Source organism: Tursiops truncatus, chromosome 21 (genome assembly GCF_011762595.2).
Source record: "Tursiops truncatus isolate mTurTru1 chromosome 21, mTurTru1.mat.Y, whole genome shotgun sequence".
NCBI lineage: Eukaryota > Metazoa > Chordata > Mammalia > Artiodactyla > Delphinidae > Tursiops > Tursiops truncatus.
In genome coordinates this window covers 6,091,000-6,104,042 of record NC_047054.1, presented here as the reverse complement: position 1 = coordinate 6,104,042, position 13,043 = coordinate 6,091,000, and the positions used below count along the sequence as shown (strand labels likewise).

At 51.9% G+C, this 13,043-nt stretch overlaps 1 protein-coding gene across 1 annotated transcript; it reads left to right on the top strand.

The window, feature by feature from the left end:
- Positions 1-384: 384 nt before the first annotated feature.
- Positions 385-12,655, top strand: LOC141277524 (endogenous retrovirus group FC1 Env polyprotein-like). Its single transcript, XM_073798740.1, has 6 exons — positions 385-403; positions 876-944; positions 5,639-5,801; positions 10,393-10,526; positions 11,525-11,872; positions 12,396-12,655. Exons 1-6 carry the CDS (start codon positions 385-387, stop codon positions 12,593-12,595), a joined length of 933 nt encoding a protein of 310 aa, XP_073654841.1. The 3' UTR covers positions 12,596-12,655.
- The last annotated feature ends 388 nt before the right edge of the window (positions 12,656-13,043 follow it).

Sequence of the window (13,043 nt, the reverse complement as noted above, 5' to 3'; positions counted from 1 at the left end):
TCTAGAACACACACACCAGCCCCGTTGCAAATGCTGAACGTGTTACTACAGCTATCGGTACAAAAGCAAGCTCTACCCCCAGGGGCCTCAACAACCCTCCCAGTGCCCCCATCGTGGCCAGGCCGCACCGGGGCATGGAGACGGCGCCCTGGCTTGGAGCCCCAGATCACGCACTGTGCCAGCCAACACGCCTGCAGTTGCAAACAACCGGAAACTTGGTTCAGATTGGATTAACCAAACAAGGGCTGCTGTCTGAAAGATCCAGAGTAGGAAGGCCAGGCTCCAGGGTCTCTGGATCCAGTGCAGACCCAGTGTCACCAGGAACCTAGTGTATTTTCACCAGGGTCTGATTTATTCTCAGACCCACTTCCTTACAGTAGCGAGATGGCAGCTAAAATCCTGGGTGACATTGGTTTTATTTGTATCCTTGCAGAGAAAAAGAGCTTTTCCTTCTCCACCAACTGAACAAACACAACGGACTTCACGGTAATGGATGTCTCCACCGCAGCCCATGCCCAGTAATCATTGTGACCCAGGGAATGTGCTGTCCAGTTTGCTGAGACCTAGGTTAGGGGTCCAGTCTGGAACACCTCTGCAGTCAGGTGGGTGTGTCGAGCATCCAGCCTTGGAGCAGGGAGGGAGACTCTGCCCACCTGTCCCACCCAGTGTGGGACATGGCGCAGGAGTGGGGCAGCTCCGTTGGCATGCGTCTCATGGACAGACAGGGATCCTTCTGATATAATTAGGATCATCACGTTTCTGGACCACGTGCCTCTTGCGCAAGCGCCTGGAGACCTGCAAACAGAGGCTGCTCCGGCCCCAGTAGCTCATGGACCTCGGCCGCCGGCTCCCCCTCTTTCTTCCTCACCACCCAGGACCCTCCGCGAGGCGCCTCTGCTTTCTGCTGCTGGCCTCCTGCACCCCCTTCGCTCAGTCTGCCTCAGGTAAGCCCTGGAGCCAGGCTTACGGGGGCCATGGGGGTCTCATGCCCAGGGAATAGGGACCAAGCTGTACTGGGGAGTGGGTCAGGGTCTAGAAACAAGAAATAAATCTGGACGTCAGCCAAAGAGAATGTCTCGGGGGAAACGCTCATCGCTTTCTTAACTGCCTGGCACACCGCCCCTCAGCATCTCCACAGACTGAGAGGGAGGGTCGTTTCCCGGGAACGACGGGCGGCAGGGAGAGAGTGAACTGAGTGTCCCTGCCGTGCTCTCGGGACAGCAGACGTGGTTGGAGCTGGAGCGGGCCTTGGGGAGAAGCCCCAGGTCGGAGGGCGTCCCTGGGGCTCCTGGGCTGTCTGCCGCGCCCGGAGCGAGGCCGGGTGTGGGAGGAAGCTGGACCGAGCAGACACCAGCGTCCTCCCCGGCCCCACGCCTCCTGGCAATGTGCCTTCAGGTGGGCGTCCTAACACTCAGTCGTGTCCCCTGCAGAGCCCGGAGGGGCCCAGAGGCTCTGCTGAGGACCAGTGAGGTGAAGCAGCCCAGACATTTAGGGGGTGGTTGCTGCCTCTTATTTCTGCCCTTTTTCATCCCTTGTGTCCTCTGACTCCCCACCATGCCAGCCCTTCCTGAGCCCCCGGATGCAGGGGCGAGGGCCCCTGACCCCGCTGCTTCTTCTGCCCAGCGCCTCTGGCCACACGTCCCCGCGCTTTCGTGTCCGGGGGCGTGCAGTGCACAGCGTGCTGAGCTTCTCATCAGACGGCCCGAGGTTGCAGATCCCCCTGTGCCCCTCGAGCAAGGTGGACCCAGGCCGGGGCGCTCAGCATCCGCGTTCGGGGCAGACACTTCAGTATCTGGCCTTTTTGGAGTCAAGCCTGTCCTGCCAGCCAGGATGCACGGGCAGCAGAGGCAGAAGGGAACACGGGTTCCGAGAGAGCCACCTGCAGAAGGGGCCACCTGGCCGGCCGCTCAGGGCACATACGTGGCCCAGCCTTCACAGGGAACATTCTTCCCTACTGAGCAGCTGACGTATATTTTCCTCTCCACAGCCTATGTCCAGGCCAGACAGAAAATCTCTTAATGCTTCCAGAATGGGGCCCATGTTATTGCGCGATACACCGGACACCCGCCAGTTCCTGTTTCGGTGGAAGAAAGAAATGCTGCAAGGGCCGATGAGGGCCCGGAGGACAGGGGCCCGGAGAATGAAATAGGGCAACTACTTTAACTCTGTGAGTTCTATTGTATAATTTCCTGAAAATAAAGAAATGACCTGGTGCTGTATTTACAAATGGTAATTACTGTGCATAAGAATATTTGGGAGAGACGTGCATGTTGAAGCCGAGACGGAACGATGTGTGCACAGCGGGCGTGTGTGTCGGGCGCGGGCCTGGTGCACCTGAAATGGGGGATGCCTTTACGTCGAAATGGCAGGGTTTCCGTTATGTGCTACAAGAGAGGTTTCTATGAACATAATGCTGGGGAAGGTAGTTTTATGTGGCCTGTGGTGTGCTTATACCAGGCAGACGTGTGTGCAGGGGAGAAAGCCAGGATATTTAATTAGGAATTTACCTTGTTCTGTTTTCCATATATGCTGAGCCATTTTCTGGGTCATTTAAAAGTTTATCAGTTGACTCTGTAAGACCCCATCCCCCAAAACTTAATGGTTTAATACAACCACCACCTGCTTAGCTCATGATGCCAGATTGGCAAGTGGGCTGAGCTCAGCTGACAGATTCTTCTGGTCTTATCTGGCTGCCGCAATCACTTTCCATTCCCTCCATGTAGGACTCCCCAGGTGCCCTGGAGGTGACTGTGCACCTGACGAGGGGGAGTCACAAAGACCAGCTGTTCCTGGAGAAGCAGCGATTCCGCACCCCTGCTGGGCGAACGGTGCTGGAAACCCAGACAAGCCCCAGGGACACACACGTGCACGCACTGCACCTTCTCCTGATGGAACTAGAGCCATCTGTCAAACGGTGCTTATCACGCTGGAATGGCAAGTCGTTTGTCAGTCTGAATCTATTTTAAGTACCTGAGGCAAATTCCAGGAGTAACTTTTAACTATTGTGTAAATAGGAAGCTGTGGTAGTAATCTGCATTTGGTGCAAATGTCTGAACTTTTGGAACCTGGCTAAAGGGCCCAACGCTGTGCTTTGCAGAAGGTCAGCAGTGCCCTGTCCTGAGATGAGACTCGTGGACTCTGTGGAGTCTTTCACTGTAAATCACGGTGGGGACACTCCCACGGCTCTGCTTCTTATGTTTCATTAAATGTTACTATAAAGCTTTGTTTTCAAATTTTCTTTCAATTTTAATAAAGTTCTACCGTATAAGACATGCTGTACGTGGTTTTTATCTCTAAGCCTTGAAGATCATCTTAACGTTTATTTTTACTGATCAAAGCTCATGTAACTGAGAAGAAAGAGAAGCTTGGGGGGAACCTAAGACTTATTAAAAATATAGCATCTCAGGCCCTCACAGGTCCACTGATCAATAGATACACATCGCGCCTTCAACCAGCTGCTCTTTGCCCTTGAGGTACACAGTTCTGCAGTCTCTCACTTTGCTTCTTGAGCACAGGTCTGATTGGATTAGGGACCCACCCTAAAGGGCTCACCTTAATCTCATCACAGTTTTAACTCTGTGTCCATATACATTCACGTTCTGATGAATTAAATGTTAGAGCTTCAACATATGAACTTGGGGGAGGGGAACAAAATTCAGTTTATACAAGTTGGTTCATTCTGTTTGTATTTTTATGTTGTAAAAAACTTACTTTTTTTTTAACATCTTTATTGGAGTATAATTGTTTTACAATGGTGTGTCAGTTTCTGCTTTATAACAAAGTGAATTAGTTATACATATACATATATCCCCATATCCCCTCCCTCTTGCATCTCCCTCCCTCCCACCCTCCCTATCCCACCCTTCTAGGTGGTCACAAAACACGGAGCTGATCTCCCTGTGCTATGTGGCTGCTTCCCACTAGCCATCTATTTTACGTTTGGTAGTGTATATATGTCCATGCCACTCTCTCACTTTGTCCCAGCTTACCCTTCCCCCTCCCCGTATCCTCAAGTCCATTCTCTAATAGGTCTGCATCTTTATTCCCGTCTTGCCCCTACGTTCTTCTGACCATTTTCTTTATTATTTTTTTGGAAAAAACTTACTTTTTTTTAAATAAAAGAATAATATCCATGAATTAATGGAGACAAAAAATAAGATTGTTTGAGGTGAGGAGAAATGTAAATTGATGGACTCTGCCCTCAAATTGGATTTTAAAAGTGAGAGGGCAGCTATTGGGAATAAAAGGACTTCAAAATTTTACCTTTTTTTTTTTAAATTCAAATTTAAGGTTGAGTGATACCACAGCATATTTAAATGGTAAGACGAGGGTTCAAAGAGAGGGAGTGGTTTAAAATAAGGTGTACATGTTGTTTTACAGCTCATACAACTCAGTATCAAAAAAACGAACAGCCCAACCGAAAAGTGGGCACAGGACCTGAACAGCTATTTTCACAAAGAAGAAATTCACATGGCCACACGCACATGAAAAGATGCTCAACATCGTTAATCATTAGAGACATGCATATCAAACCCACAGTGAGCTATGACCTCACACCTGTCTGAATGCCCTCATAAAAAATTCTTCAGCCAGAAAAGGTTGTCCAGGATACGGAGCAAAGGGAATCCTAGGACACTGTTGGTGGGAATACAAATTGGCCTAGTACTATGGAAAAGAGTATGGAGGTTCCTAAAAGAACTAAAAAATAGAACTACTATATGATCCAACAATTCCATTCCCGGGTATACATCTCAAGAAAACGAAAACACTATTTTGAAAAGATATATACACCCCAATGTTCACAGCTGCATTATTTACAATAGCTAAGATATGGAAACAACTTGCGTGTCCATCAGCAGATGAATGGATAAATAACAAGTGTTGTATATATACAAAGGAATATTACCCTACCATAAAAAGAATGAAATTTTGCCATTTGTGACAACATGGATGGACTTGGAGGGTCTTATGATTAGAAAAATACGACAAACAAAAAAAGACAAATACTGTACGTTATCTCTTGTATGTGAAATCTGAAAAACAAAATGAAATAAGAAACCAGAGACAGACTCACAGATATAGAGAACAAACTAGTGTTTACCAAAGGGGAGAGGGAAGGGGGAGAGGAAATTAAAAACATGAGATTAAGGGATACTAACTACTATGTATAAAAATAAAAAAAACATAGCTACAAAAATAAATTGTACCACACGGGAAATATTTCATTATAACTTTAAATGAAGTATATATGTCATGAAGTATAATGTTTAAAATAATTAAGTCACTATGTTGTACACCTGAAACTGTAAGGCCAATTGGCCCGAGGCAGGGGAACACAATCAGATTCACAGGTTGCATCAGACCGAAATTCTCCGGACCACCCAGTTCCAGGAACTGCCCTGGAGACATTCCGGACCACCCAGTTCCGGAAACTGACCTGGGGACTTTGAACCCAGCCCAGCCTTCCCGCCTTTCGAGGGGCGGGACTAACGTCCCCCACGATACCCGAAAAGATCACCAAATAAGGAATACCCTGCGCCCTCCCAGATTCACCACACCCCTTTCCCGTCTTCCCCTATAAAATCTTGCCCAACCCTCGCCCGGGTGCGACTTCTCTGACCCCTTTCTCTCGGGCCAGTGAACCTCGCCCGTTTCGCGGTGCCGTTTGTTAAGATCCCGGTGCCAAAACCCGGGAGGGGTACCAAGCCCCGCGGGTTACAACCCGCGCAGGCCGCTCCTCCCCTCCCCCAGGAGACAACCAGGGAACCTCTACTCATCCACCCGATCCGGCAGAAAACGGGGTAAGTCCCCTCCCTTGTTCCCTCCGACCCTCAGAGTCCCTGCCCACCGGACTCCCTGTCCTTAATCGCGGCCGCGTCAGGGACTCCTCCGTCCTCTCTCCGGGCCTCCGGCAACTGTGGAGACGTCCCAACCGCCTGACCGCCCTCCGACCTGCCGTGAATTGGAGACTGAGACCAGGGACGCCTCTCTCCCTCTCCATTCACTCAGGGACAGACTGGGGTCATGGGAACCTCACAATCGAAACCAGATTCTAAGATGCCCCTGGGGTGCCTCCTAGCCAATTTTACAGCCCTCAGCTTCTCCCAAGATCTCCGTCGCCGACGGCTTCTTTTCTATTCCACTGTGGCCTGGCCACAATATCCTCTAGACAGTCAATCCAAATGGCCTCCTGAAGGGACTTTCGATTTTAACATCCTCCGTGATCTAGATAATTACTGCTGCAGGACGGGCAAATGGTCTGAGGTCCCCTATGTTCAGGCCTTCTGGTATTTGCGCTCCCGCCCTTCCCTCGGCGTCGATTGTTCCACTTCCCAGATCCTTCTTGCCAAACAGACATCTCCTACATTCAAGCCCTAATTTCCTTTGACGATGACCCCTCTCCACTAGCCGACCCACCCGAATCTCTCGCCTCTCCCCGCTCCAGAGCTCCTCTCCAACCTCCACCCTACCCTGAAAAGGTCTCTCCTCCTCCCGAACCCGCTCCGGCCCCTCCAACCGCTCCCCCGCCTCCCTCAACGGTTTCTCCTCCCACGCCCCTTGCTTCGCCAATTAGTGAACATACAGGCTCTCACGACTCCCAAGATTCAAATCTTTTCTGCCCTCTGAGGGAGGTAGCAGGAGCGGAAGGATTAGTTAGAGTTCATGTTCCCTTTTCTCTCCAAGATCTCTCTGATAGAAAAGCGATTAGGCTCCTTTTCTGCCGACTCTTCCCGCTACATCAAAGAATTTCGCTATCTCTCTCAAGCTTACGATCTGACCTGGCACGATATCTTTGTGATCCTATCTTCTACTCTGACCCCTGACGAGAGGGAAAGAATTCAAACTGCTGCCCGAAACCATGCAGATCAGGTTCACCTTCCCGACAACTCCATGCCTGTCAGAGCGACTGCCGTACCTGGCACCGATCCAGGCTGGACTTCTCAGGATGGCCAAGATGGCCGCCGTAAACGTGACCTCATGATCCAATGCCTCCTGGCTGGCATGCAGGCTGCCGCTCATAAGGCAGTCAATTTTGAAAAAACTAAAAGAGATAGCCCAAGAACCTAATGAAAATCTAGCTATCTTTCTCAATCGCCTTACAGAGGCCTTAACTCTCTACACCTGGCTGGATCCCGACACCCCGGCAGGGGCAGCGGTCCTGGCCACCCATTTCATCACCCAATCAGCCTCGGACATCCAAAAGAAATTAAAACGGGCAGAAGACGGCCCTCAAACCCCTATTCGAGATCTGGTAAAGATGGCCTTTAAAGTCTATAATGGCCGTGAGGATTTGGCAGAATCCAGCCGACAGGCTCGGATGCACCAGAAGGTGGCCCTCCAAACCCAAGCTCTTGTAGCCGCCCTAAGGCCGGCCATCTCCCATGGATCACAGCATCCACGGGGTCCGCAAAAGGCAACCCCGCCAGGGGCCTGCTTCAAATGCGGAAAAGAAGGCCACTGGGCTCGCCAATGTCCCAATCCCCGACCTCCTTCTAAGCCCTGTCCCAGCTGCGGGCTAATGGGCCACTGGAAGAGTGACTGCCCTACGACTGGCCCTCCCTCAGCGTCTCCACACGGGGGGCAGGCCGACCCACTTGAACTGCTGGGATTGGCTGACGACTGACGGCGCCCAGACTCGAAGACCCCCATCACCCTCGCCGAGCCCAGGGTAACGCTACAGGTAGCGGGTAAGTCCATCTCATTTCTGGTGGACCCCGGGGGCTACCTATTGGGTCCTGCCTACTTATTCCGGGCCAGTTTCTCCTTCCCAGATCTCGGTCATGGGTATTGATGGCAAACCATCCTTGCCGCTCCAGACCGGTCCACTCCCATGTCATATTGAAGGACTTCCTTTTACTCATTCCTTCTTAGTCATACCATCCTGCCCAGTTCCCTTGCTAGGCCGAGATGTCCTTTTCCACTTAGGGGCCTCCCTCCAGCTGGTTAAACTTGACCCTAAGGTCCCCTTCTCCCAACTCCTGCTTCCTCTCCTCGGCCTGTCTCTAGAACCCTCCCCCTCCTATCCCCCTCTTCCAATCACACCGAACCCAATCAATCCCCAAGTCTGGGATACTTCTAAGCCCATAATAGCAACACACCATTTCCCCGCCCTCATCCACCTAAAGGACCCCTCCAAATTTCCATCAAGGCCCCAATTTCCCATCTCTGAGACTCACCTTAGGGGCCTACAACCTATTATCACCAGACTCCTAAACCAGGGACTCCTTATCCCCACTGACTCTCTCTGCAACACCCCCATCCTGTCTGCCCGCAAGGCCTCTGGGGATTATCGCCTGGTCCAGGACCTCCGACTAATCAATGAGGCCATAATTCCTCTCCACCCAGTAGTACCAAACCCATACCCCTTGCTCTCCCATATCCCCCCATCCACAACCCACTTTACGGTTCTGGATCTCAAAGATGCCTTTTTCACTATCCCCCTACATCCCGACTCCTATTTCCTCTTCGCCTTTACCTGGACGGATCCGGATACTCATACTTCCAGTCAGCTCACCTGGACAGTTCTTCCCCAGGGCTTCCGCGACAGTCCTCACCTCTTCGGTCAGGCGCTGGCATGGGACCTCACTTCCTGCTCCCTTACCCCCAGCACACTCCTTCAATATGTAGATGACCTCCTCCTTCGTAGCCCATCTCTCAGCCTCTCAAGACAACACACTGCAGGTCTCCTCAATTACCTTGGCTCTCGTGGTTATCGGGTCTCCCCAGCCAAGGCTCAGTTATCTGTATCTTCTGTAACCTACCTGGGGCTCCACCTTACCCCTACCACAAAAGGTCTAACAGCCGATCGCACCTGTATTATCCATGAACTCCAGCCTTCGGAAACAGCGGAACAAATTCTCTCCTTTTTGGGCCTTATAGGATTTTTCCGACACTGGATCCCTAACTTTGCTCTCCTCACTAAACCCTTATATCTAGCCGCTAAAGAAACCCCTCAATGACCCCTCACCTCTCCTTCCGCCGTTCGACAGGCCTTTCTCACCCTCCGTAACGCTCTGATATCTTCTCCTCCCCTTTCTCTGCCCAACCCAAACTGACCTTTTCACCTTTTTGTGGATGAACGGGCCGGAATAGCCACTGGGCTCCTTGCCCAGCCTGTAGGGCCTTCCTACCGCCCCGTGGCTTACCTCTCCAAACAGCTAGACCCAACCATTCGGGGATGGCAGCCATGCCTTTGGGCCCTAGCAGCGGCAGCCGAACTGACCAAACACTCAAACTGACCCTGGCCCACCCACTAACCGTGTTTTCCTCCCACCGGCTGGTCAACCTCCTAGGCCACAAGTCTCTCTCCCTCCTGGGCCCCTCCCGCATCCAGGAGTTCCACCTACTGTTCATTGAAAACCCTGCTATCTCCCTCGACCTCTCCCCTGGCCTAAACCCGGCCTCCCTCTTGCCTATCTCTGGCACCGGTGGTTTTCCATCCCATTCCTGCCCTCATGTCATAGAAGCCTTCAAACCAAGAGAGGGACTCTCTGACACCCCTCTTTCAAATCCGGACCGCACTCTCTTTGTGGACGGTAGTTCGATACTCGGTCCTGACGGGCGCCGACGGGCAGCCTACGCGGTGGTAACTATCTCAACTATTATCGAGGCTAACAGCCTCCCAGAAGGAACGACCTCCCAAAAGGCTGAACTAATCGCACTTACACGAGCCCTTAACCTTTCCAAAGACCAAAGGGTTAACATCTACACAGACTCTAAATATGCCTTTGTCATTGCACACAGCCACTCAGCACTATGGAGGGAACGCGGATTTCTGACCACTAAGGGATCCCCAGTGGTCAACGCTTCCCTCATTGCAAAACTCCTGGAGGCCCTCCAGCTTCCTAAAGAAGTAGCAATTATCCATTGCAGGGGTCATCAACTCCCATCCAACCCAATAGCACAAGGTAACTCGAAGGCCGATTCCGTGGCCCGAGAGCTTACAAAAGGGGATCCTCCAGCTCACTCCTATTTTTTACTAGTCCTACCCAACCCACATATACCCCGCACGAGGAACTGCCTTACTATCCAAAGGGGGACACAAAGACAACAAAGGATGGATTTTTATAGACAACAAAATTGCCCTACCTCTGGCCCAAGCAGCCAGCCTCCTATCAGACAACCATAAATCCTTACACATTGGTCCAAAAGCAATGTTCCTTTTTTTGGACCCCCTCTTTCATCTGCCAGGACTTAGAGAGGCCATCTCAAAGACTCACATGGCCTGCCAAACCTGTGCATCCGTCTCCCCACAAGGAGGCCTACGGCCCCGAATTCCTACACACCAGATGCGTGGACATAGGCCTGGTGAAGACTGGCAGATCGACTTTACCCATATGCCCCGCTGCAAACGCTTCCGATATCTGCTCACTCTCATTGACACCTTTTCAGGTTGGATCGAGGATCGAGAAACGTCAGACACAGTCGCCACCATCCTGTTTCAACACATCATCCCCCGATTTGGTCTGCCGGTCTCCATTCAGTAGGAAAACGGACCCGCCTTTGTCTCTCAGGTGGTTCAACAGGTATCAGAGGCTCTCCAGATCACCTGGAAACTCCACATCCCCTACCATCTCCAATCATCTGGTAAGGTTGAACGCGCCAATGGGATCTTAAAAGACCACCTCACCAAACTGTCCCTTGAGGTCCGTGTCTCATGGCCCGACCTGCTTCCTCTAGCCCTTACCCGAATCCGAGCCTCACCTCGGACTCCTACTGGCCTCAGTCCATTTGAACTACTTTACGGCTGCCCTTTCCTCCTTCACGACCTACCAACCCAGAGTCCACCCCTAGCCTCCTACCTTCCCTACCTCTCCCTGCTTCGCCGTCTTCTCCGCGAACACGCTGACCGTCATCTATCGACAGTGACTGTCTCTGAAACTTCCTCTCTCCCTCTACAACCTGGCGATAGCATCCTCCTCAAAGAATTACACCCTCAATCTCTCAAGCCACGGTGGACAGGCCCACATACGGTGATCCTCACCACTCCCACGGCCGCTAAACTCTTGGGACACCCCTCCTGGCACCATGTTTCCCGCCTTAAAATGGCCCCAACTCCAGAGACTTGGACGGCCCTACCTATTCGGTCCTGCCTACTTATTCCGGGCCAGTTTCTCCTTCCCAGATCTCGGTCATGGGTATTGATGGCAAACCATCCTTCCCACTCCAGACCGGAGTCTACAAGACTACGGCTTGTCCGTCACCCTGTCTCTCCTCCTGCTGCTCCTCCTGCCACCCAGGACTCACCAGATGTCCCTATGGTGCTTCCATGTCCACGGGACATGGCAAGCTAAAGGTCGGACCCACACCCGAGTCCTGGGCACGGGAGACTGCCAACCAGAAGGGTGCCAGGCCTTGGTAACAGTCCAGATCCCCATCTCTAACACAGAAGGTGTTCCCCTGGGATGGTCCACCCCCGCTGTCTGCTTCACTTACGATCAGACCCGAGACTACTGTCAATGGTGGAATAAGACCTATGGGGGGTGCCCCTATCACTCATGTAACATCCATGTGGCAAAACTAGGTACCAGGAGCTCGCTCCGACAATCCCACCTGCTCACCACAAATGGCAAGGGTCAATTATTCATCAACATCAAAGATCCCTGGGACACAAGATGGGTAAAAGGGGTACAAGGAAAAATCTACCGATGGGCAACTGATGCCTACCCCGTGGGCTCTATCGGGGTCTTTCGCTCATATATCAGTTTGATTCCCAAAGTTATCCAACAGTTGAGCGAACAAGCCACTGCCATCCAGGAAACAGAACAAGCCCTAAGACACCAACTACCTCACCCCGAACACAAAGAGGATCCTTTTTCTTCGTTGACCCTCGTCCATCAAGCAGTACAGATACTCAACCACACAGGAATAGGTAACATCTCCGACTGCTTTCTATGTGCCTCGCTTGGCCGGCCACCCTTGGCTGCTGTCCCACTCGACCAGCCCTTCAATTCTACTTCCCACACCTCCCCAAACCCACCTTTTTCCCCGTTAAAAGTCCCCATATTCCTTGATTCAAAAAATCTCACCATCTGTTACGGCAGCCGCCCAAATCTAGCTGATACTGGGTTTCTTTGCAACTCATCCCTCACGGTAAGCACATCAATTGAAGCACCACCAGGCATGTTTTTGTGGTGCAATGGTTCCCTCACAAAAGAGATCAATTCTTCCTCCCCCTTCCCATGTATCCCCGTTACTCTCGTCCCACAACTCGCACTGTATAGCCAAGCCGAATTTTCCTCGCTAATCACGCCGCCCTTTACCCGACGGAAAAGAGCTATCTTTCTTCCTCTGGTCGCAGGCATCTCTCTCGCCTCCTCCCTGGTCGCTGCAGGCCTCGGGGGCGGGGTGGGGGGAAGCTCTAACACATAGTGTTTCAACATCCCACAACTTAGAACATAAACTCCAGCTAGCCATTGAAGCCTCCGCCGGCTCCATCTCCTCTCTCCAGCACCAAATCACCTCCATAGCCCAAGTCACTCTCCAGAATCGACGACGCCTGGATCTCCTGACGGCCAACAAAGGAGGTACCTGCCTCTTCCTACAGGAGGAATGCTGCTATTACATCAATGAAACAGGACTCATCGAAACGTAAAAGCCCTCCATCGCTTAAGAGAAGAACTCCAACGCAAACACCAACAGTCCGCCTCCCCAATTCCCGACTGGTGGCGATCCACCCTCTATACCTGGCTAACACCAATCTTAGGCCCCTTAATTCTCATCTGTATCTTGTTCATGCTTGCTCCCTGTTTTCTTAGGTTCCTTCGCAGGCGCATGGAGGAAGTCTCTCGGGTGGCCACAACCCAAATGCTCCTCGGTCCTTACACCTTGCTTCCTACAGAACCCCCCACTGGTCGCCCCTAAGCCTCGGACCTCTGGTCGCCCGACTCCCCTTTTGACGCCCCCATTGAGCATGAAGTAGCCAGAGCTCAGAACGCCGCCCCATTACACCAAAGATGTCGGGATGTAAGGCCAACTGGCCCGAGGAAGGGGAACACAATCAGATTCACAGGTTGTAACAGACCGAATTCTCCAGACCACCC